Below are 23407 nucleotides of genomic sequence, written 5' to 3' on the forward strand. Positions count from 1 at the left end.
CACCCAAAATAAGGGAGTTTGAAGAAAGGTCTGAGCATTATGTAGTCAGAGGAAGCAATGACAGAAACCACTTAACATCCCTCATAATGACAATAAGGTTAGAGATAGAAAGTATGTTTTTTGTTGTTTAGTTTTTTTTTTAATGTCAAGGAAATTTCTATGTAGAAAGTTGAGTTTGTACTTGAAGCAATTATACTTCTATATGAGAACCCTCAAGAAGCTGACAAAATATACATTTATTTCCTTGTTTTTAAACATATTGCCCATTTTCATTAGTTATTATAGTTCAAACCTTTAAAAGCATGCTATCACTCAGAATGTACAGAACAAATAGCACTGGCTGTCATTTTTTTTTCCAGATTAAATTACCACAGCTATTTTTATTTGACACATAAAAACACATTCTACATTAGAAATGAAGGGACACCTGGAACTTACCCAGCAAGTAGGTCCCTGCTCTCAGTCACACCTTGGAGGTGTTCTCTCTGTTACAGACAAAACTCAAACTCTAAATTAATCTCTAATTTTTAATCTCCAGGTTAAAATTTGCAATTGGGAATATTTACAACTCTGAAATGTCATCATTCGAAAATTTAACAACATAATTTATACTGCAATCATTGTTAACTCCTTTGTTAAAAACCTATTAAGCAATTAAGGAACAAGACATTTTCCAAACTTTTATTTATTTAAGAAAACATGTTAAAGGTCTGAAAATACTGTTGTCTTCAATTCAAAACTTACTCAAATTTTGTCACATCAGTAAGATTCCCATTCTACATACACATACTGATTTGCAATATTCTACAATTGCACCAACTTTTTTTCTATATTAAGAAAGGAACTTTGGAATAAAAAGAGGGCATGATTTTACAATCAGGACATGAGGTTTTCCATAAAGACAACCAAAATTAATTCTAGAGCTAGAAATCACTCTTTGGCAGCATCTTTGTATAACAATGCCTGCACTTCTGCACAGTAGAAACCAAATTGCATACAGGAAAGTTGGTAAAAATGTCCATTAATCCTCAATAGAAGAGCACTATCTCCACAAGTACTGGGGATTCCGTTGCAGTATGCATTCCCGAGGAACTGCATGACCTGTACAGCCCACAATGTGATGTACAGTGCTACAGCTGCAATGCTGTTGGCACTCATATCTGATGAAGTTCTACATAACTGCTCGGATCTACCTCAGCAGAGCTCTCACAAAAACACAATGCCTATTTCAACACAAAAGTTACTAAAAAACGTGCATCCATTTATCTTTGAAAGATAATCTCCTACCACACGGCTGTTTCCTCTTCGAAGATAAATAAATGCATTTCGAAAACAAACAAAAAAACCACACACTTTTTTTTTTCTTTTAATCTGTTTAAGAGGTGTAAAGATTGTGTTCTGGAACATGTAATAAGAAAAATTACTTAACTAATTGAATAATTATTCCTGGTTTGATTTTTAGTTTTATAAGTCCAAGTAATATAGCAGTAACTAAATTAAGCACTCAAGCAAGTGATCAAGTTAAGAATGATATGTATTTCCCTCAGCTTTGAATCAAAATTGTGAGTTCAAAAGTTAAAACATGTAACATTGAGCTCTTTTAATTCTGTTATCAATAAGGATGAGTTGAAGCTCAGAGGAAAAAAAATACTTCTTGCCTCTAGGCTGAGGTAAGATTTAAATTTTTGTAAAACACTAAACTGCGATTAAACAAATAATTTTTTGCTACCAACTTATTCTCTCCATTATTTTTATCTGACTCTAATTTTACAGTTTTAAAGACTAAACCCATTCTAAATATTATGTCCAAAACCAGGTAAATGCACATGTGTGTGCACACAGTGGCTAATTTCACAGCTATGGTTGTGATGCATGGTTTCATCTACAGCAGAGGCAGGGATTATGGAGACACACACAGTCTTCACTTAGTACCTTAACTGGGCATAAACACAACCAAGAACTTTGGAGCAGAATGTTCATTCGCAATAAAAGTCAGCAAATAACAAAAATATATATGTTTATCAAGAACTAGTTGGATGAGAGAAGAAAAACTTTTAGATCTGCAAGCAGTATCAGAATCATAACCACAGGCTCACTGATTCTCTCTTGAGGTGTCCAGGACCATCAACACTAACTCATCTGTTCGCTCCAAGTTTTGGCTGCTGGCCCCCTACTTACGCTGGACTTTGCAAGCTAGGACCTCAGCAGTCCCTTTTAAGAATTGTGATAGAAACAACAGCCATCCAGAATGACACACGGCATAAAAAAAGCCATCAGTTTGGATGGCCCTGGTCAAGCCGCCATGAATGAATATTTTACTTCAGCTCTTGTTCTTCAAGAGACTTTCATAACCTCTTAGTTATTTTCTACTACAACTTGGCAAAGAGGAGACAGTGGACAAACATAAAGCAGTCAAGAAGGGTGCAAAAGAAGGTTTACATATCCACCTGCCTATCTCAGTTACATCAACACCTTCTCAACTGGTTTCTGAAGGAACAGAAAAAGCAGCAGCTGGTGGGAGATAGGCCTTCCCTGTTCATGCCTTGGCTAAATCAGCCAATTCCTCTGAGGACCATCAAGTAAAATTCATGCATATACATAGGATATCTATTCACTACTGAGTTATAGGAAACACAGGTAAATAAGCAATATGAAAGGAATAAAAGTATTAACCTGCTTACACAATAAAAGCCTCATATACCAAAATTAAGTCTCAAAAACTCACGAGTACAAAACCTCATTCAGATACTATATCCTGCAAGCCTTTACAATGCAAAACAATTAAAAACTTTATAATACAATAGTAAGCCAAAGATGATTCTAACAAACCCATATCATGAATTAATTAGAAGTTGTTACTGATATATAAAATATCCTTCAATATTTTCACACCAAAACTATTAAATAGATTATATTTACATTGCTTAACTTTCTTTGTATTGATCTAAAGTCCTTTTTGAATTCTCTAATGTGATTATTGAATGTACTTCCCAAAGACTGAGAAAAACTTCAGTACAGTGCATAAATGCAATGTGACTTCTTCCATGTGAGCATACATAAACTTCATGATTGCCTTTGAGATTAGGTAAAATTTTCCAAAAATACAAAAAACCCACAGCATCTAAAAGACCAGTTATCATGCTCAAACATATAGCAAAGTGAAAGTAGTCAATGCAGACATCTCAGATAACAAACATTCAGAAAGAATAACAAGAATCAAACTACTAATTCTGTTTTCTAATCAGACAACATGCTCATTTTCTGTTCCATCTATTAATTACTAATCAGTTACATTGACTGGTTTAAACAATCACCAGAGCATGACTTGGACAGAGGGATGCCAATACAGGCAGAATCAAATGTTACAAGAAACCATTAAATGACCTGAAATTGGAGTCCTTTCACAATATTAGGTGTTGCAAAATAAATAAATTCATATTTGTAATTAGATCATTTATAGAAAATTTTACATTACAGACAGTAATGTAGACCACAATGCAAATTTTAAATTAAAGATCACAATGTAAAGATTAGTGTCTAACAAAAGAAGAATATGTGAGAGGGTTGGCTTTAAGAGCTGATAGTGAAAATTGTCTTACAAATTACCACTACAGTAAAGACATAGGCATAAAAAATGGAAAAATTAAAAGAGATATATGACAAAAAGAAGCCAGATAATATAGCTTCTCTGTTATAATCTGCATATTATGCATTTCACTTAGAAAACTAAAACCTTAAGCTTAAACTATCCAAGCATGTAGTACAAGTATGTATTATATCAATGTGTCGGTTCTGCACACTTTGACATTCCATTTCTATATTATATTAAGGCTGAAATGGAGTTTCTGTCCTCTGTTAGTCTTGAATATTTTCAACAGTGAAACACTGCCACCTTTTGACTTGATACACAGACCTCCCCATTGTAAATGCAAATTTCTTTTTTTTTTTGCTCCATCTCTCCATTAGGGAGGTGGTTGAATTCTTGTGATCTTATCTAAAATTTTATTCAGAAGACATATTTCTTCAGGGAAAAAAATAAACATGAGTTGATAAAGAAAGACTGTATTTCTCAAAAATATGAGTGCATAGCCAAACAACTTTAAAGGAATACTCCATTAAGCCACAATGTTTTATCTGTTTTCTCTCTTTACCTCACAACTCTTTGTTCTGGCAGTTTTGGTATATGTATATGCTGTATCAAATAATATCTTGCATGGTATTCCTTTCTAGTAAAACTTGGTAATGCATTCTTTGAACATCTGAGTTTTGAAAAGGGATGATAGGAATAACAATAATGTGTCATAAAAAATTTTATGTTCCTTGCTCATATATATATTTACATGATTCTAGATTAAATACTGATGGTTCAACATCTATATAAGCACATTCTGAAATGTATGCAAAATTACTTACACCAGTGACACGATGTCCCCGCGTTGTACATCATAATTTCGAATGCTCCAGTGGTTTAAGAGCACTACATCAGATGCTTGTCTTCCCCCAGGATTCAAAGAAGGCTGAGAGAGGGGGAGAAAAAAACCCCAAACATCTTTAGATCTACATTTCCTTTATGAATTTTCCACCTAACTCTCATTCCACCAACAGATGAAATCCATTAAAATCAGTAAAAACATACCCACTTACTGTAAGAGACCAAGAATCTGTTGTATTATGGGAAATATATTTCTTTACTAAATGACATTAACTATAATTAATTTCTGACAAACTGTATTTCACATCATTTAGTGCACCACTGCATGTAAATCAAGTCACACAGGTTAAATACTTATGGGAAGCCTGATGAAAAGAAGGTATTGCCTTTAATGCTTATCATTTAATATTAAAATCAAAGGAGAGCCAGGAACACTAATTCCCAGAAAGAAAAAAAAGCAACAATGTTTTTGCTGACATCTCACTGCTTATTCAAGCATAATGCACTAAAAATTAAACATGTACTTGTAACAATACTAATTCCAGCATCCTTTGCAAAGGGAGAAAACAAACCCTCCACCTACAGCATGCACTGGCATTGGCAGTAAATGGGGGCCTTCCATAACAGGATACATAGGAGCTTGAACTCTCACAGAACCACACATAGAAACAAGACTTGTCACTAAAATTAGCATTAAAATAACCAAGTAATTAATGAGTGCAGAGTATTAGGAGGTATATAGAACCATACCTAATTATTCTGTGGGATGTGATATAAAACCAGGGTAGCTGGTCAATGCTGGTTCCAAGTTAACCCATAGGAAATGTCAGAGGAAGGAAGTAGCCCATCACAGTACTGTCTTCATTAAGTTTTGCACAGCTCATTTCAATAAAAATACTCCCTTTTGCTAGATAGAAACTATTTAAGAGTATTCCAGGCTAAAGTCGTCTGATAGCTAATTTCTCAGTAAGCTTTTTCAGTCAGTCTCTTCAAATACAATTACAGTATCTCCAAGTTGGACAGTAGATGACCTCAAATTTAGATTCTAGAGTTAGGTGACATATGAAATAAAACAGAGTATTGAGATTAGGCAGCTCCTCATTTGTCAGTATGAGAGCTGCAATATTAGCTATTTTTGTCAGTAGTTATTTTTGTGTTTTTTGTTTGCTTGTTTGTTTTGTAGAAGAGGATTTTGGTGCTTACCTTACAATCTAAATCTAACTTGGACCTCCCCCCGAACCACTAGATTTTCACTGCTGATATGCTCCTCCCCAGATTGATAGCATCTTTGATGAGCAAACCAGTTGGGAGACTGAAATGAACTGTTCTAAACACAAGTAATTACATAATACTAAATTTCATTGTACATCCTCAGCAGGTGTAATTCAAATGAACAGTAATATGATAGGTCAAAAGAATGAATGTGTCAGGGGAGGGGGAGGAATATGACACAATATGTTTATTTCAATAGCAAACAAGGCTAGTTACATTTTGAGCTGTGGACTATGGGCAAGTTTCTAGTCAAGAAAGTCTGCAGATCAGTGCAGATCACCTTAACATCCATAGAGATATGGTTCAAGTCTTAGCTATAAACATATTAACATTGATCACTATTTTATCTACCAGACTCTAAGCACTGCAAGAATCAGATTAATGAAAATCAGATTAATGAAAATCAGAAGCTAAGTAGCAGATATTTGATTACTAGTTTTTAATCAGGATTTCCAGAATTATTTACCACCTTCATAGTATTTTCCACCAAAGGATCATTTATTCACATACAAATTCATTAACAATTCACAGTCACACTCATTTTGCTAAATAGAGGCAGATATGGGCCAGAAGCTAAAAACAGTACTAAGGAAAAGGCAGAGACTAATCTTACAAAGCAGGAATCATATCACACATACAGGATATTCTCACAAAGTAAGCTCCTTAGTATTCAAAAGCATCTCTCTTAAATGGCTAAAGGGATGAAATAAACTGAAATTTTAAAACCATTGCTCCAAAAGATGATGTATTTCACAGCTGATCCTTAGAAAAGATCTACATGACTGTTCACAGACTTTTGTTCTCAAATAAATCTATATGAACTACATCTTACAGAGAAATACACCAGGTAGGTACAGTATTGCTCTAGTTGAGTTGTTGCAGCTGACTCCTACTGTTTTCTGTATTTAAACAAAGGAAATGCTTGAAATAAATTGAAATAAATTTAGATATTACATAATCTTTGTAACTTAAAGCACTACAAATGCATTTTTAACAATAGCTAACATGGTTTTGACATACAGAGTGGATATCCAACTCATTATACATAAGAATTATATTTAAGAAAAATATGACAGTGTTGAGTTTTTCTTTCTGACAAAACAACCTGACAAATGCACAGACAAAGATACAATTATGTTAGAAGAAATTTAAGGAAAACTAGGAAACTTTCATTTTACATCAACAATTAATTTTATCTATTACAAAAAAAGAAAATCTAAATCCTTCAGCAAGCCTTTTGCTATTGTAAATTCCAAAAATTGGATTCTACATCAAAAAGTATAGAAATAACACAACTTATTCCCCATGATATTTTTACTAGTAGTCAGGTTTCAGGTCTATCAAAACCAAAATACAGCTTCTGTAAGAGAGATAACAAATAGGTTCCTGAGGGTTCTTTTTAGGAAACAAAATAATACAGGGGCCTCTTCCTTCTCTAGTTTGAAGCGTTATGACTTCTTTGCTCAAATTTTTGGCATAACAGCCTCCTACAAATGAGACACACAGGTCTTAATTTAAACTGCGGTGCAGAAGCCACAAAACATTCACTCTTTCTAATCATTAACTAATCTAATGCTAAAAGCATGCAAATTGAGATCCCCAGCCATGTGATGAAGCCTCATAGGACATGAAGTTTTACAAGTAGGAGGATAAAAACATGCCCTTTTACTATACATAATGATTAACTTGGTGGTTTTTATGTTACTAATGATGGGTATGACTTATTTTCTTGAAGCTTGGGGAACACAAAGAATATTCATATAAGCTTACAGGCTTAGGTACAGTAATCCTAATAATAAAGTTAAGAGAAACTGACACAGAATAATGACAACTGCTATTATGCATAACAGAATAGAACATTCAATAATGTTTGCTGTGGAAACAAGTGTGCTTTGTCAGAGATCACTGCTCAGGCCACTCTCTATAATCCTTGGTATTGAACTGTTTGTAACAGAGCTTCCACATAAAGCTGCACATACGCTGTTATCTTCCATCTCTGTTTCACTTGAAAACAGTCCATTTGATTTAAGGAATTTACAAATTTATATATCCATAGAGAGTTCCTTTTCCACATCATTATGTATGAAGAGTTCATAATACCAGACAAGCAATGAAACTCAATAAAAAAATAACATAAATCAATATCACGATGACCACATAATAACAAACATTTTATAGTATACAGCCAGCACTACAAGAGGAGTCACACAAAAAAATCTACAACAAGCAATTAAGAAATCTTATTACCAGTTATTTTTGTCACTTACATTCAGTGTTCTAAAAAGATTACAACTCACTTGAAACTCACTATTAACAGAATGCTAGATGAGAACATCTATCTGTAAAATCCTAAGCAACAAACCCACCTCATGCGAGGATTAAAAAAAAATCAGTAATTTCAGAAATAGAAAAAGAAATTACACAATTAAAAAATGTTAAAATTATAAACTGCAATAGTTCACTGTTATTCCCTACAGGCTAGGGTTAATACACATATACACTGAAGTCAGCAGAAGTGAAATAATTATGACTGAAATGAATCATGACTGAATTATGGCTGAAAGCACTGTAGAAACACAGAATCAGCTTGAGACAATGAAATGCATGAAGTCTGTCTTAATTGATTGGGAATAAATTAGAAAATTTGTATTTTCATTAGAAGCTTTATTCAGCATGCTTGTTAGGGTGTCAGAGTATTATCATCGTCAGTAACTATGAGGCAGCAGTAAGGCTGGTTCAAAACAAAATGAAAGTAAGGGAGGAGACAGCACAACAAGGAACAAGAGATTCATTTCTTGCCTCTTGAGAAAACTTTTAATTTTAGGCTCAACAGGAATCACAGTGGTGAGTACACAAAGCCAGCTAAACATTTTAGAGGTCTATTACAAACAAATCTTGGAAATCTTACTATGGTATCTTCAAATTGAGACACTAAGGTATCACTGGAAGCATGTGATTGAAGGATATATGACTACAAACTGAACTTCACCTGCCCTCATACCCATAGCTTTCACATACATTCAGTATAGATCATTTTCCAAAGAATACAGTAGACAGGCAGAATTGCAACATGATGACCAGTACTGCCTTAAGCTACTGTAAGAGAGGGATATATTCCTTATAATTATGTCCCTGTCAGACTTGCTTAAATGTCTAATAAATCTTAGCAAAGAAATTAATATCCTATTAAAAGCACTAGGATTTTTTTTTTTTTTGGTAATCTGGAAAACGTCCATATGCATGTAAGTTCCTTTTAAACTTCTATTTCAGTGCTACAGTCCAGAATAAAACCAGAGAATTTTACAGACACTGAAATGTCAGTAAAATTACAAATGTCAGCTTTCAAGCTAGCCAAACATCAGTCAACAGAGGTAATGTTTAGTCAACAGACACAGCAAGGAGGAGCTTCAATTTTAATCACCCAGTGAATAGATATTGCTTTCCCTAGCCACTGCAGAGAGCATATCCTTCTTTGTCAGATTGAATAAATCTGAGCAAATAACTGTAGGGTTTTTTAAATCTTCCATGGAAAACCATAGTTAACGATATGCTCTTCAAGTGACTAGAGCAGCAACACTCCAGAATAATACCAAACAAAACAAAATAGCTGCCAAACACCTGGGTCTGTGACTCAAGAAAACGTAGAACTGAGGTATTGACTAGAAGGGCTCAATAGCTTGTGGAGAGGGAAAATCTAAAGAATTTCTTTGCAGCTACTGAGGTAAAACGATCAAGCAAGAACAGATGTCAAACAGACCACTAGGTCAGAGACAGAAAAGAGCAAACAATGAAAGGCAATGTGGCATGCTAAAAAGATTACACCTCGAAATTTAAATATCAGGTCATCCTCACCAGTAGCAAAAAACAACAAAACCCAAACAAACAAAAATATAAAACCAAAATCAGAAAATCCAATATCCATCTGCATCTTGAATGTTCCATGTGGCTCTAGATTGCCACAGGCTCTTTATAGCATTAAACACAAATCAACCAAGTCCAGGATCTAGCCCAAGTTTTGTCTGTGTAAATGCTGCACAATTCAAACTCCAGCAGCTAGTCTTGATTGCTATGAAACCTCTCTTCAAGGTTCTGAATTTACCCAGAAGCTTACATCAGAAAAGACGGTTTGACATTTAAGATTTGAATTCATAGTCTCTGCTATTTGCAATGTCACACGATTGGAACAAAATATATGATGGTTATCAGTGGTGATGCACAGTAATGTGCACTGCTTATGACTTAAAATGCAAAGTAACAATACAAAAATTGACTACATTAAAACATATCTTTTTCAACTCCCCAAACCAGAGGAAAAGTAGCTGTTCAGTATCATGAGTATTTGTTGCCTAAATGTTACACAGCCTATTTATAATTATTTGCTTACACTGCATAAACATTCAGTATAACCAAAGTAAAAACATTGAACTGATACCTATGTCCTGATAAGCATGTATTAATATATAAATATTATATATTATTCATGCCATTTTCAACAATTCAGCTGCTAGAAGTTAATAAAGCCTCTTTGTGAATCATCAGTTCAATTCCAAGAGACAAAAGGTAATGCTTCAAATATTTGTAAATGTCTAGGAAGGTAACAAAACAATATATCTTTATCTACTTCTCCATATATTTTCCTTTCACTGAGTTAGAATTTTGGGAAGTTTAGTTCTCAAAAGGTTGTCTTTCACATCAGAAAAGTATTTGTTTAACAAATTAGAAATTAAATTATTTCATACTACAAAGCTGTCATTTAATAACAATTGAGAAAAAGATTTTTTTCCACCTTGCTATTGTCAGTGAAGAGTCACTTTTAACTTCCTGAGAGACATATTCCCAGAAATACCTGCATTGATGCTCCTTCCACTCTTGCGACGCAGGCAACTCTATCCAGGAAAGTCACAGTTACAGGAACGGCAACAAAGAAACCTTTTAAAAAGGCTTTAATGTATTTCTTCCCCAAACCCTGGGCCTGTGCCATAATCTGAAAAACATGAAGGGGAAAAAGAAAATCCAAAAAATAAACAAATTTGAGGTAACGTCAACACGTAGCAATTCAACAAGGACTATTAAGAATAAACTTATCTGTTAGAGTCTCACAATACCTAGAGTGAAAAAAAAAAAAAAAAGTGCACATGAGAAAGGAAAAAACCCCAAACAACTATAAATCTTCCTCAAAATTTAAATGTCTATTATATGGAACATCTTAAAATTTGACATTTACCCTTTAGCTAATTTGAACATTTCTTGTGATCCTGTGCTAAATAATAACCAGACAAAATCTAATGATGCGTTTTGGAAAAAAAATTATAAATAATTTTCTCTCCATACACTCGTAATTATTAATTTCTGACCACCAAAGATGGATTATGTTAAAGAAAGAAAGGCTATTTGCAACATATTAGCTTTTCTTTATTAAATACTTCCACACATGAAGTATTACAAATGCATCATTTCCACACTTGTGGTAACTGCAAACATGTAAAATCAATTCAAATTGTCATATATATCAAAGGGACACACATGACCGCAATGAATCCTTGTTCACGACTATATCAGAAAGTTAAAAGCATACTGACAGACTGGGCAGTTAAGTAATGACACATGGGATTATTCCACTTCAAGTCACCATGTATTATGCTATCTCCTATCTATTTATTTAACCCTGAACCACTGAACATGGTTGCAAAATAACTTCAAAGTACAGTGAAACACAAGTTGTTTGATTGTATTAGTTATAGTTCTGAAAAGCAAGCTGAATATCCAGGTACTGCTGCCAAGGTACAAGACTATCTTACATAACTGCAGTTTTATTATAAGAAATGCTGCCTTTCACCTGTTGGCAATTCCCTTTTAAATTGCTGCTTCCACCTAATGAAGCCTTTCTTATAACAAAATATTTTTAACACAAAGATAAGTTACTACTGATGGCAAAAAGGCAAAAAAAGAATTAACAATGGCTCAGTTGGTATACCTTGCCCGGGGGAAGGTAATTGCCTAATGTTTTGTGTACCTGTTTTGCTAGAAGAATGTTTTTAGGAGCACTGGTTCTGTTCTGATCATGTTCTGTCCTGCTCACTGGACCAAAGTCCTTATTATAGAAAAAATGCTAAGGAGTAGTATACAATAGATCACTGGGTAATAAATCAGGTAAAGTAGATGTTTGAATAAGATATAGAAGGCCCAGAGCCAGGATTTTGAAAGCTTGAAGAATCTTGAAGAATCCAGGTCATCTAACAAAGAAAGTTGAAAAATTTAACCCAAGGAAGATGTTTGTGACGACCCCCAGAGGGATGAAGGCTCAAGTGGCAACCACCCTAGCGAAGAACTGCTCGTATGCCAAGGAAAATTCTGGAAAGTCTACACCCAGAGACCAGCCTACTTATTAATATGTATGTTAGAAGGTGTAGCCGTGTGTCTAAAGTGTATCAAATGGCTTGGTTTTGCACATTTGAGCCAAGCAAGTTTGTCCAGCGCAAGCTGGTTTGCTCCCAAAGTTGAATAAACAAATACCTTGCTGCTTAAAGATGCAAAGTCTCTCAGCAGTTCTTTTATCCTGAGGTTTTTCAGCATCACTACATGCCAGTATCTCATTGAACACTGCACACATTTTTGCCAGGCCTGTTTCGTAAGTTTTCCCCTCCAAAAAGCACACAAGAGCATTTACCACTGGATGTGTGGTAATGTGTGGATGTGTGCACATGCAAAGTTGCCATGTCACTGACAGAACAGTTCACCATCCAGCTGCCAGTAAATGGAAGGTTATCCATCACTCTTTCAGTATGAGGGGCTTCAAGTTGTCTTGCACTGCCACAGGGAAAGAGTTGGAACTTAAGCAGCAGAAAGGCAGTTTGCAGCATTATCTTTTACTGGTAACTCTACACATGAATGGATAATCTTCAACTGATAAACACTGTTTGATTAAAATCTGCAGTATTCGTTTCTTACACTTTGGTGGTTGTAGGAGAAAAGAAGGGGAAAAAAGTAATTATAAGCGTTTACTGCAGTAACAAGAAAGAATTTAGGATGGTGAAGGGCAGACACAACAAAGATCTTTAAAATTAAAAGAAAAAAATCTGTTTGGAGTATTTGTTTATATATAAATAAAACATTAGATAGCTACTACTCCTGGAAATAATATTCTGCTCATAGAGATTTCTAAAACATCTGCAGATTCTAGGAGCATAATGTTTCCAGAGTGAAATTCCGAAATACAGTGCAGTATCTGGTTAATGTTGACAGCAGATTTAAATGCATGTCAGTGAAGCAAGCAAAGTATTGTTTGCTGAAAAAATTAAACTCCCCAACATATATGTCTGGATCTCTGCCCAGCCAGTGACACCTTGAATAAGATCAACAATTACAGCACTATAAAAATGGGGGGAAAAAACCCCAAACAAACAAAAACCCAACAAAAATACACAAAACCACAAACAAACAAACAAAAAACACACACACAAAAAACCAAAAAGCCACACACACACAAAAAAAACCCCACCAACCAAAAAAAAAATCAAAAAAAGCAGGAAAAAAATAAAGATTCATACACTTTTTAATATTTGTAAGTTACACTTGGTTTAGGGGAAAAAAGGCAATAAAACAGAAAAATTCAGTAGAACCGAGAAACTTCAACAACCTCGAAAAGTTGTTTACAATGGCAACATGGACAAGAAAAATCCAATTTCAAAAATGCTAGCAAATAGCAGGTCAAAGCATTAAGAATTTCATATTGTACAGCTCAGAGATTAAGGCAGATGGAGCACAGCATTATCTGGACTGAAGTATTTGGTGCACAAAAGGTCTAGGTATTATAATGAGCCTCTCATGGGTACTACAACATATGGAGAAGAGACGCTATTTAGATAGCTCTCTATGTATAAAATGTTTATTTTTTCTTACACTTGCCTGCACATTAGAAGGCACTGTTTATCAAACAGCCTGCAGAGAATCACCAAGTAATTCAGAAAGCCCCAGGTTACAATATATTTGCAAACTCAGGTACTTAAAAATTACCCGCAGAAGTATGATAGGAAAAATAGTTGTAAAAACAAGGCATTAGCAGTCATCCACAAAGGAAAAAGAATGGTCCCTGATGTGCTTCTACAAAAAGGTAAGTGAGGGAACAGGAAGAAGGGAATTACAACCTATATGCAAAACAACTACCCTGCCAAGACTGTTACTTTATTTTGAAATGACCTATTTGATCTTGTTCAAGAATCAGTAACTACTCTATATATAATTCTATAATCCATTGCAATAAAAAATTTTCAATCACAATATGAATTTTTCTATAAATCAATGGCATCACATTAGAATCAGAATTGCAGATTGAAATCAAAGACTTTCATAATAGAAAATACCACAACACATGAATGAGCCCAATTTTATTGCATCCTATGAAACATAAAGCTGAGAACAAAAGCTTTTAGTTTAAGACTGGTCTACCTGGAAGACAAGGTTATACCTGGTCTAACAACCATGATGAACAGATGTTGCTCAGTATCAGAATTTGAGTGATCTTTTCAACATGTGCCCTTTTTACAACCTTTCATGATACAAGGCCTGAGCCAACTACTGCCATGCAGCCTGACTCATTTCCCACTTTAGCTGTACATTTCAATAACTTCTACATTACAGGGATTACTGTAAGGGTACAAGTATGCAGCCCTTTTAGTAGGCTGACTTAAATCACACGAATTTATCCAAGTACAGGCTGATGCACAGATATGATGGTGATGAATGCCACAGAAGAATCGAAATAGACAAGCCAGTATAAGTCTTCAGTTAAAATAATCAATATAGATCAGAGCATTTAAGTTTTCATTTAAAAATACTATCTAGTTCCAGAAGGATCTCTCATTTATCCTTCAATAAAGACAGCTCCATCCTGGTGTTATTCCACCATAATGGTAACATGTCTATTCCATTAATGTATTTATACTCTGTACTCAGGTTTTGCTCACCCTATTCCTGCATCATATTACCCTCTCTGTAACCCTCGGAACACAGACATTAAAGAATAGCACTCTGTTGTGAGTTTGGAAATGTCACAGGTCATGGAAATGACTGCGGTGTCATTGAAGCAACAAATCCTAACCTAATCAGCAGTTTCAGCAACTACACGTGTATACTCTGCCGTTCTTTCTTCTAAGTTAGGCATTTTGTCCTGATGCCTAGATGTTTTGCTTGTTCCAAATACCAAGCAGCAGATTTTGTTAGCTTCAACTCCATTTTGTACCACTTTTTTATGCCTTCATTTGAAATAAAGCAATTACAACTTCAATGTAATAGCTCCCATCACTATGAAATATGCAGAATTTTTTTTCCAATATACCACAATAAAGAAAAACAACAATAAAAATCCACTTTTGTAATCATTTCAAAGCTATAACATACAGAGAAATTCTCAGAAGCAGAAAAAACAGATCAACATAACGAGCTTTCAGGTCACAAACCAAATAAAAAAGCTTAAACCACAACACTTAGCAATGTAATCTGTCACAGAATTATTACTGGAGGAAAAAAAAATTAATATGGAACAGATTCTTCTTTTAATTTAATATTATTATATTCCATCATTGGGATCTATCTCATGCACAAAGGTTTACCTACCACATTGGTTGTAACTGGAAAGAAATTCGAATTACTGGTCTTAAAAGTTAATTTTGTGCCTCAAGTACACAAATTTTACCCTCTTGGACAATCTTGTATTTCCAAACAAAATATGTGAATCTTCACACATAAAGAAAAACTGGAATAAAATATAATTGTAAATCAAAGTTATGCTCAGCAATCAAATTAACAAACAGTTCAGGATGGAGAGTAATCAGCTGCCCCTCAGTTCTGACAAGTTATCCATGATTCCATTTTATACATACAAACATCGAGAAAAAGAATTGCAATACAAAAAGAAAAGTCAGTAATTGTTACAAATCAGATCTTTTCAGAGCATTTAAACTTTAGATGTAATGTGGTATATTCCAAGTACCATCATGCAGGTGACAGAGTATCAGTCCTTCTAACATAAAAGTTACAATATTTGTTTTTATTCATGTTTCTTCATCTTCAGATAAACTAATAATCATCAATATATATTGCAAATAAAGGAAAGTACTAAATTATTTTAATTCTGGAAATCACTTAGCAGGTATTTAGCTTTTTACAGCTGAAAGTTCTATGTTGCTTTGAGCCTAAAGATTCAATCCATGAGAAGGAAGTTAATTTATAAATTGATTTTAAGTGTTCTTTATGAACATCTACTAGTTGCTGTTATGTTTTGGTCTTGAGTAGACTGCATAAAAGAGCAGTTGCTTCAAAACTCACTGAATTTGTAAATTATATTAACCATAAACAATGGCATAACCTTTGAATTTAAATGAATTTGCACATTTATCTAGTCAATTCTTTGGATTCTTTCCAGTACCACGAAACTGTCCTGTTAGTTACAATTATCCAGAACCCAATTTAGGCAAAAACAACAACAACAAAAGGAATATTCCATTTTAACCACAATATATAACATTAAGTATTCATACAACATTCAATAAACAGCCTAAGAATAACAGCATTCAATTCTGAACATGAATATTGTCAGAAACAAATTCCTCTAAAAGCTTCTGCATTTGGGTTAAGACTAAGTACATTTAGTAGGGAACAGGGAAGTTTCTTCAAGCCTAAAGGAAAATCAAATGAATACAAGAACAAATGAATGCAAGAAACAAGATTCTCAGCTACGAATCTCTAAAGCATACAAGTATGCACTGAGTATATGATAGAATAATAACTGACAATAATATTTATTATGTCATGAACAAATAATTGCAAAAGAAAAAACAGAAAATGTATTTAACATTTGAAAGGTATTTTCCATTTTCAGCACACTTTACAAAAATAACTAGTTTTCCCACAACTACTGCCAAGGCAGCTTTGTGCATGCTTGCTCAAAGCAGGAAAATTAGAACTGGCTCCTCAACAGACCATTCCCATGAAATCACCCAGCAGTAAGGTCTGATGAACCAACTACTTACTACCTACTGTCTGTTACATATCAATACACTAATGTACAAACTAATACAGAAAATTGTGCCTTTGAAAAATAACTTTATTTTAACAAGTCAGGTTGTCCTGGAACATGAGAGGCCACTGTGGGACTTGTTAAGAGCATACCTAGTGTATTCTGTAACAATCATTCCCCACTATATCGATTTTGAGTCTGGGATTTGTGGCACTTTCAACTGCTTTATAAATTTCTCAAGTCTCAAGAATAAACAAAACAACTAAACAGCAAACATAAGGATACAGATTTCCAGAAATAGCTGAAATCTGTGGCACGCTGGTCAACTTATAAAGTTCTCAATATAAAATTCCAATTGTAACTGTGAAATAAATTGAATCTTAAAATTATTGCTCAACATGATTAAAACTGTTATTTTCGTGGATCTGGATACCACCCACTACTATACCATGTGTATAGTTATTTATCACCAATTCCAGGAGAAAATTATTTCAGCAACAACATACAAGATAAACAGGAGAATCTGTAATTTTGAAAGGAAATTAAATGGAAGACTCCTAGAAATCTCCCAAACAGAGATTTTAACATTAGTTAAAAATGTTATATTTTTTCACAAAATGCACTTGGATTCAGTTACAAAGCTGCATAATGGAAAAATCAAACCTAGTTCTGAAGTCTTCTAGAGAAATTATTTCATTTAACCTGAAAACCCCCAAGAGGTTTTGTCTTCTAAGTATATTCTGTTGACAATTTCTATTTTCTTCCTAGTTGAACAATGAACAAGTACATGTGACATATGCTTTTGGGGGAGAAAAAGAAAACAAAAATGTGCTGGTACAAGAAAGTTATTTAGAGGGATGTAAAGCAGCTTCTCCAGATCACCTTTGCCTTTTTTTTGGTATCTCAGTGTGCTCAATTAATTCCAGTTCCCCAGAACAGCAATGATATGAAGAAAAAAAAAAGAAAATAAAAACCAACAAGAACAAAAAAAACCCTGCACTGGAATAGTGGCTAATTTAAAGATTTTTACAAGGTTAGAGTCTACTTGTTCAGCTGCACTTTTTCTATCTAAACTTTTCACCAACTTCCAAAAAAAAAATTAATTTTCCTTCAAACTGGTATGAACGCCAGGACATATCTAGGCCCTGGCTGAATCTCTTCAGTTTCAAGCATTGAAGAGAAGCATTTAACTAAGAACACGTTGAAAGACAATAAACAGGTGTGGAAAAGCAGTCACTTTAAGACAAGTTGTATCATTATAAACCAAAAAAGTATTTCTCTCTCAGATGTTCATGATGTAGGGTAACAGGAAAGCCACTCCATCCAAATACTAGGTAAGTGCCATTAACTGTGTTCATTATAGGGCAAATACGAGATCTGACATTTCATAAAGCAGGAAAGTATGTTAAGTAAGAATTGCATCCAGTCCAGGAGAAAGAACAGCGCACAACACAAGTCCCAGGTGCAGGACATGATGCCAGCGAACCGGCGCACAACCCCAGAGTCTCTTCCCAGCCTGTTCCCCCGCACATGCTACACTTCCACCGGCACCGGGGCACGACCGTCTCCCACACCGCCTCTGACAGGCGGAGGATGCGGAGAACAGCGGTGCTTCTCACTGCTGGCTCTGCAAGTTCTGTTTAATCCAGTCCCTTCGCCCTGGGCACTGTATCTCGGTAATTTGAAAGAGGAAGAAGTGGACATGCTGCCGGGAGACAGCCGCAGCCGGGAAGCAGCCGCGCCCGGGGGCCTCCAGCAGCGCTTCCGCCGCCGCGCGGGGACCCGCCCTGGGGCGGCTCGGGCGGGCGGGGCCGGGGCGGGGCGGGGCGGGCCGGGGGCGGCACCGAGCGCACAGCACGGCTGGCGGCCGGGCTCGCAGCGGGGAGCATGGCGCTGTCCTCCACAACACCCCGAGCCCCGTCCGCCCCCGCCTGGCCCCGCTCCCCTCTCCAGCACCCGGCTCTCCCGCCGACCCCCGCCGCCCCCCCCGCCGCGGCCCTGCGGCGCTCTGAGCCCGCCCGGCTCCCATCGCCCCGCCCGCCCCGGGCCCCGGTGCCCGCTTACCCTTTAGTCCTTCCGCGGGGGGCGGGCCGCAGCCGCGCGGTCACGTGGGGGGCCGGCGCGAGGCCCGCCGTGCTCCCGAGCGGCCGCCCCGGCCGGCCCTGAGGGCGGTGGGGTTGCCTTGTCGTGGGGCCCGACCGGCTCACCTGGTGCCGGCACGGAGCAGGCCCCGCTCTAAAATAATGTGCTTGGTCTGGTCGTCTTTCAGCGCCCCCATTAACAGTTTGAGTCGCTAAGCGAGTGAGGCCGTTGGGTTGCGGTTTCGTTCAGCGAGGAAGGAAATCCGACTGCGAAAGGACTCAGCTGTTCAATTTTTTGGCACTTGAACCATGCTGACCTGTTTGGATATTCATATATAATATTGCGAGTTCTTATATTTCAGTACAAACCAGCTCTGTTGGGTTGCATATCCACGCAAAAAGGCAGGATTTTTTTCAGCTGATGGGTTTCCTAGTACATACCAGATTTCATTGGAACTGATGTCAGCCGGGTCTGCTGTGCACTGGAGCTGGCTGCATTGTGCTTCCAGTCCTGTCTCCATTGATGGGGGTTTGAAATCGTTTATAATCCCAACCAGCCCCCAAACACCATGCAACTGCTTGCTCACTGCCCTACCAACAGGATTAGGGAGAGACTCAGAATGGTAAAAGCCAGAAAACTCATAGGTTGAGATAAAATTTAATATGAAAAGCAAAACTATGCACACAAGCAAAGCAAAACAAGGTATTAATTCACTGCTTCCCATGAGCTGGCAGGTGTTCAGCTATCTCCAAGATGACACATAATGATGACTTAGGAAGAGTCATCGCTCCAAATGTGTCTTCTCCATGCCTTCCTCCTTCTTTCCCCAACTTTCTGTACTGTGTCATGAGATCATTTGGTACGGAATATCCCTTTGGTCATTTTGGGTCACCTGTCCTGACCTGTCACCTGTCTTTTCCTAAACTTCCATGCACCCCCAACTTTCTAGCCAGTGTGGCAGTATGCAAAGCAGAAAAGGTCTTGGCTCTGTGTAAGCACTGCTCAGCAATAACAAAAATATCTCTATATTACCAACCGTGTATTCAGCACAAATCCAAAACACCCTCATACTAGTCACTGAGAAGAAAATTAACTCTACCCCAGCCAAAACCAGCTCAGGGTTGTTTTTTCCTGTCTAGTGCAAATGGATACACTAGGGTTTGTGTTTTCAGTCAGTGTTTTGTTGTTTTCATCAGTTGTCATAACAAATGCAAATGCAGTAAAGTCTGAAGCAGGAGGTTTTTCCAGATAGTTCATGTACCTTCAAAAGTCAATGAGAAAATTCACGATAGAGAAATACATTAAAGATTATCAAACACATAGAAACTACCTCTTTCTCAGAAGTCCCTAACTAGATGCTGGGAGATACTTCTACTAGTCAGGCCACTATCAGAACACAATATGAAATAACATCTCTGCTTGACTCTCTGCAGTTATTTGCAATTTATTATTAGAATGTTATTTTAAGCTGAAATATAAAATTGTTTATTATTGAAATTATCTTGACTTTGAAGCTCAGCTATGAACGTATGAATGCGTAGTTGGCTGTAGTCTGACCACATCATTAAGGGTTGGACTTGATGATCTCGGAGATCTTTTCCAACCCAGTTGATTTTATGATTCTATGATTTTACAGGGATAAAATATTTCCACACTTCTTCACATAGGAAGCAACTATCTTAGAAAGAAATATGATAGAATACTTACTAATGAACTGAATTGAAAGACACACTCTAAGACCATTTTTAGTAAAAGGTTCTTGAATTATGTATACATAATCTATAATAAAATTTCTTGTTACACACTATTCCAAACACAACATGCCCAGCCTCTTGTGAAATCTGAATGTTTCAGCAATGCTTACTGCTTTTAATGATTAAAACAATTTCACAAAAAATAGAATTAGTTTCAGTGTGATTTTGCGTTCTGAAATATGTGATATGATGTATATTATATGATGCCAACATATTTGCTACCCAGGGTAAACCAGTGATTGTTACCCTAGGTAGTTTTTTGTTTTCTCTTGACACATTTTTAAATAAGCATTACCTTTACAATCAAATAATTCTTGATAACTTTGTTGTTGATTAACCTTTATGTAATGCATTCTTTACCACATTTGAATTGTGTGCTCACTTTCAGATTCTACAGTGAGCTTTTCAGTGCATTGCACAGGAATAAATAGAGTACTGTGCCACTGGTATCTACCATCATAATTGTCATGTAAAAATTTTAACTGGGAAACCTTTACAAATTGTTCAAAAATACTGCTGCAAAACACAATATTGTACTTTGAATTGCAACATTAGAGAAGCAACTTATGGGAATGTGCATTGATATTTCCATGCACTCGAAGCTCACAGTGTGAAAACTCCCACTAAACTCCTTTGCTATAAAACTCTCATGATCAAATCATGGCACATCAGTTCTCCTCATTTTGAAATTAGGTGTGTGCTAAACAACTAACAGGAAATTCCCATTCTTACTCTTCATTTATTTGTGGATACAGTGAAATTTATCAAAGCTGGTACTAGTTACCAGCTGCAAATGATGCACCATTTTTTTTCTCTCTTTTTTTTTTTTTTTTTTTTTTTTTTTTTTTTTTTTTTTTTTTTTTTTTTTTTAAATTAATATTTGAACTGCATCGGTACCTAGAAGTAGAGAACTGGTGTTTTTTGCTTTCAGTAATAACAAATAGGTACTGAAAATGTTTTGCTGCCTCCATACCTTGATGCATCTGTGACTAAAATAAAGAAAAAAGCTGCCCTTTTCACCCACCTCTTCAATTACTTTTCAGTTCAGAGTACCATTAAAGCTTTCTCGACAATCCATAAAACTTTTCACTACAGTATCCATTTAAAAGACTCTTAACAGACTGCAGCAAGCTTTATGCTAAAAACACATTATTTCAGTTTTCTCCAGCTTAATTTCACTTTGTATTTTAAGAGCATGGAAAATCTGTAAGAGATACCTAAGACCTGCTTTGAGTTAAAATCAAGTACCACATGTTTGGGAATACAACATAGAGTATTTAAGGCACGTTTATCTACCTCCATGTAGTAAAGAAATGAATGTTTGAGTGATGCTGAGTGTACTATTCTGAGGAGGGGTGCTTTGGAGGAAAATATTGAGCTGAATCCAACCACCTGACAGCACAGAAAAGGTGCAGTGAAAAAGGGGCACGGGATCAAAAAGCCTGATTGCTTAAATGGATATTGCAGATCAGTTCTTCATATTGTCCAGCTGTGGCTTGAAGAACTCATGGCCCAAGGGCAGCAATCAATGGTGTGGCATAAAAGAGGGCAATTAACCTTAAACCTGCTATTGTGCTGGAAAAAATATGATCACGGCATCTTCAGTGTTACTAAATTATTACACATCTCCATTTCATTACATGACTAGGGACCTAATTCCTGCTAGTTTCTGGACTCTGATAACGAATATAACGGTTTTTGATAAAGAATTGCACACTCATTTTTGTGGATTTTTTTTCAAAAGGGAGTGTATTTTCAGTGGGAGTTATCTATCCACATATATATAATGCAGCTATCTATATATGAACTCTGTCTAAATTTCCTTTACGTCAAGGAGGTGACACAGGACAGGACAGGATTAATCTCATTCACAGGTGTTTGTTTCAAAAAAAAGAAAAAAAAAAAAAGACAAATCACATTTTAAAAGAGCCTGTTTCTCCTCCCTTGCTACTGCATGCATCTTGATGACTCACTCAGGTGTACAGGATGCTTACCATGGGACAAGAAGCATACCACCCTGCCTATGCTAGAGTTCCCAGGGATGTGACTGAAGGCTGGTACCAAATTCTGTGAAATGCTGGTGGGAGTACCAACCGAAATTCCCTTACTGATGTTAATACCTGTACACATACCAGTGGTTCAGTGCGCATCACTTACACAAAGAAAATTGGTTTGGGTTGATTATGACTCTGTATGGAAATTACTATATAAAGATATCTGGACAAACATTTCTGTTCCTTTGTGTTGTCACTCTTTTGGCCACCATATACTATTTATGTTTTGCTTCATACATACTGAAACTCAGCCTGGTCAGAATAAAGTAGGTTTTGCTTGTAGTTGGTCAGGCAGGCAGCAGAGCATAAAACTCTGTAGTGACCTCTCCACTGGGAAAAAAGAGAAGAACTGATACACAAAACGATTCCTGAAGTCCTGTCATTGATCTGTTAAACTGTCATAATCTTTGAAGGGTAGAAATAACTAACTTATGGTAGTCAACTTAATTGTATTGGCTTTCCTTGAGGAACAGTTATTACCCTCAAATGCTTGCATGGAAAAGAAGGAAAAAAACATAATTTGAAGTCAAGAGTCTGTTGTCAAAGTAGGTAAATTCTTGACAACCTAATGAAAGATTTATCAGTTCAGATCTAATAATTACAGAAAAAGAAAACAGTTCTATTACATGGGGGAAAAAAGCTCTATAATAATACAGTTAAAATTCTTACAAAAACTTCTTGACATCGACCTCTGTTGCTGATGTTATACTCTCCTTTGGTTATTTCCACAGGTGTTAAGATGGTTTGGTTCAGTGTGGTGGAAGTTGTTTGTTCTCTTTGTTACCCCTGCAACTGGCTT

General features: G+C 36.1%; 1 protein-coding gene across 2 annotated transcripts in view; it reads right to left on the reverse strand.

The window, feature by feature from the left end:
- Window positions 1-18838, reverse strand: part of IMMP2L (inner mitochondrial membrane peptidase subunit 2) — a 419265-nt gene extending 400427 nt beyond the window's left edge. For both annotated transcript variants that reach the window (XM_027891847.1, XM_027891848.1), the window contains exons 1-3: window positions 18783-18838; window positions 10551-10688; window positions 4414-4517 (exon numbers count right to left, since the gene is read on the reverse strand). In XM_027891847.1, coding sequence (XP_027747648.1) covers window positions 4414-4517; window positions 10551-10685 — 239 coding nt within the window. In that variant the 5' untranslated portion in view covers window positions 10686-10688; window positions 18783-18838. The remainder of the gene's footprint in view (window positions 1-4413; window positions 4518-10550; window positions 10689-18782) is intronic.
- Between the last annotated feature and the right edge of the window lie 4569 nt (window positions 18839-23407).

The sequence above is a fragment of the Empidonax traillii genome, unplaced genomic scaffold (genome assembly GCF_003031625.1).
Source record: "Empidonax traillii isolate 1590-97213 ecotype Southwest subspecies unplaced genomic scaffold, ASM303162v1 scaffold332:size1087224, whole genome shotgun sequence".
In the NCBI taxonomy this organism is placed as follows: domain Eukaryota; kingdom Metazoa; phylum Chordata; class Aves; order Passeriformes; family Tyrannidae; genus Empidonax; species Empidonax traillii.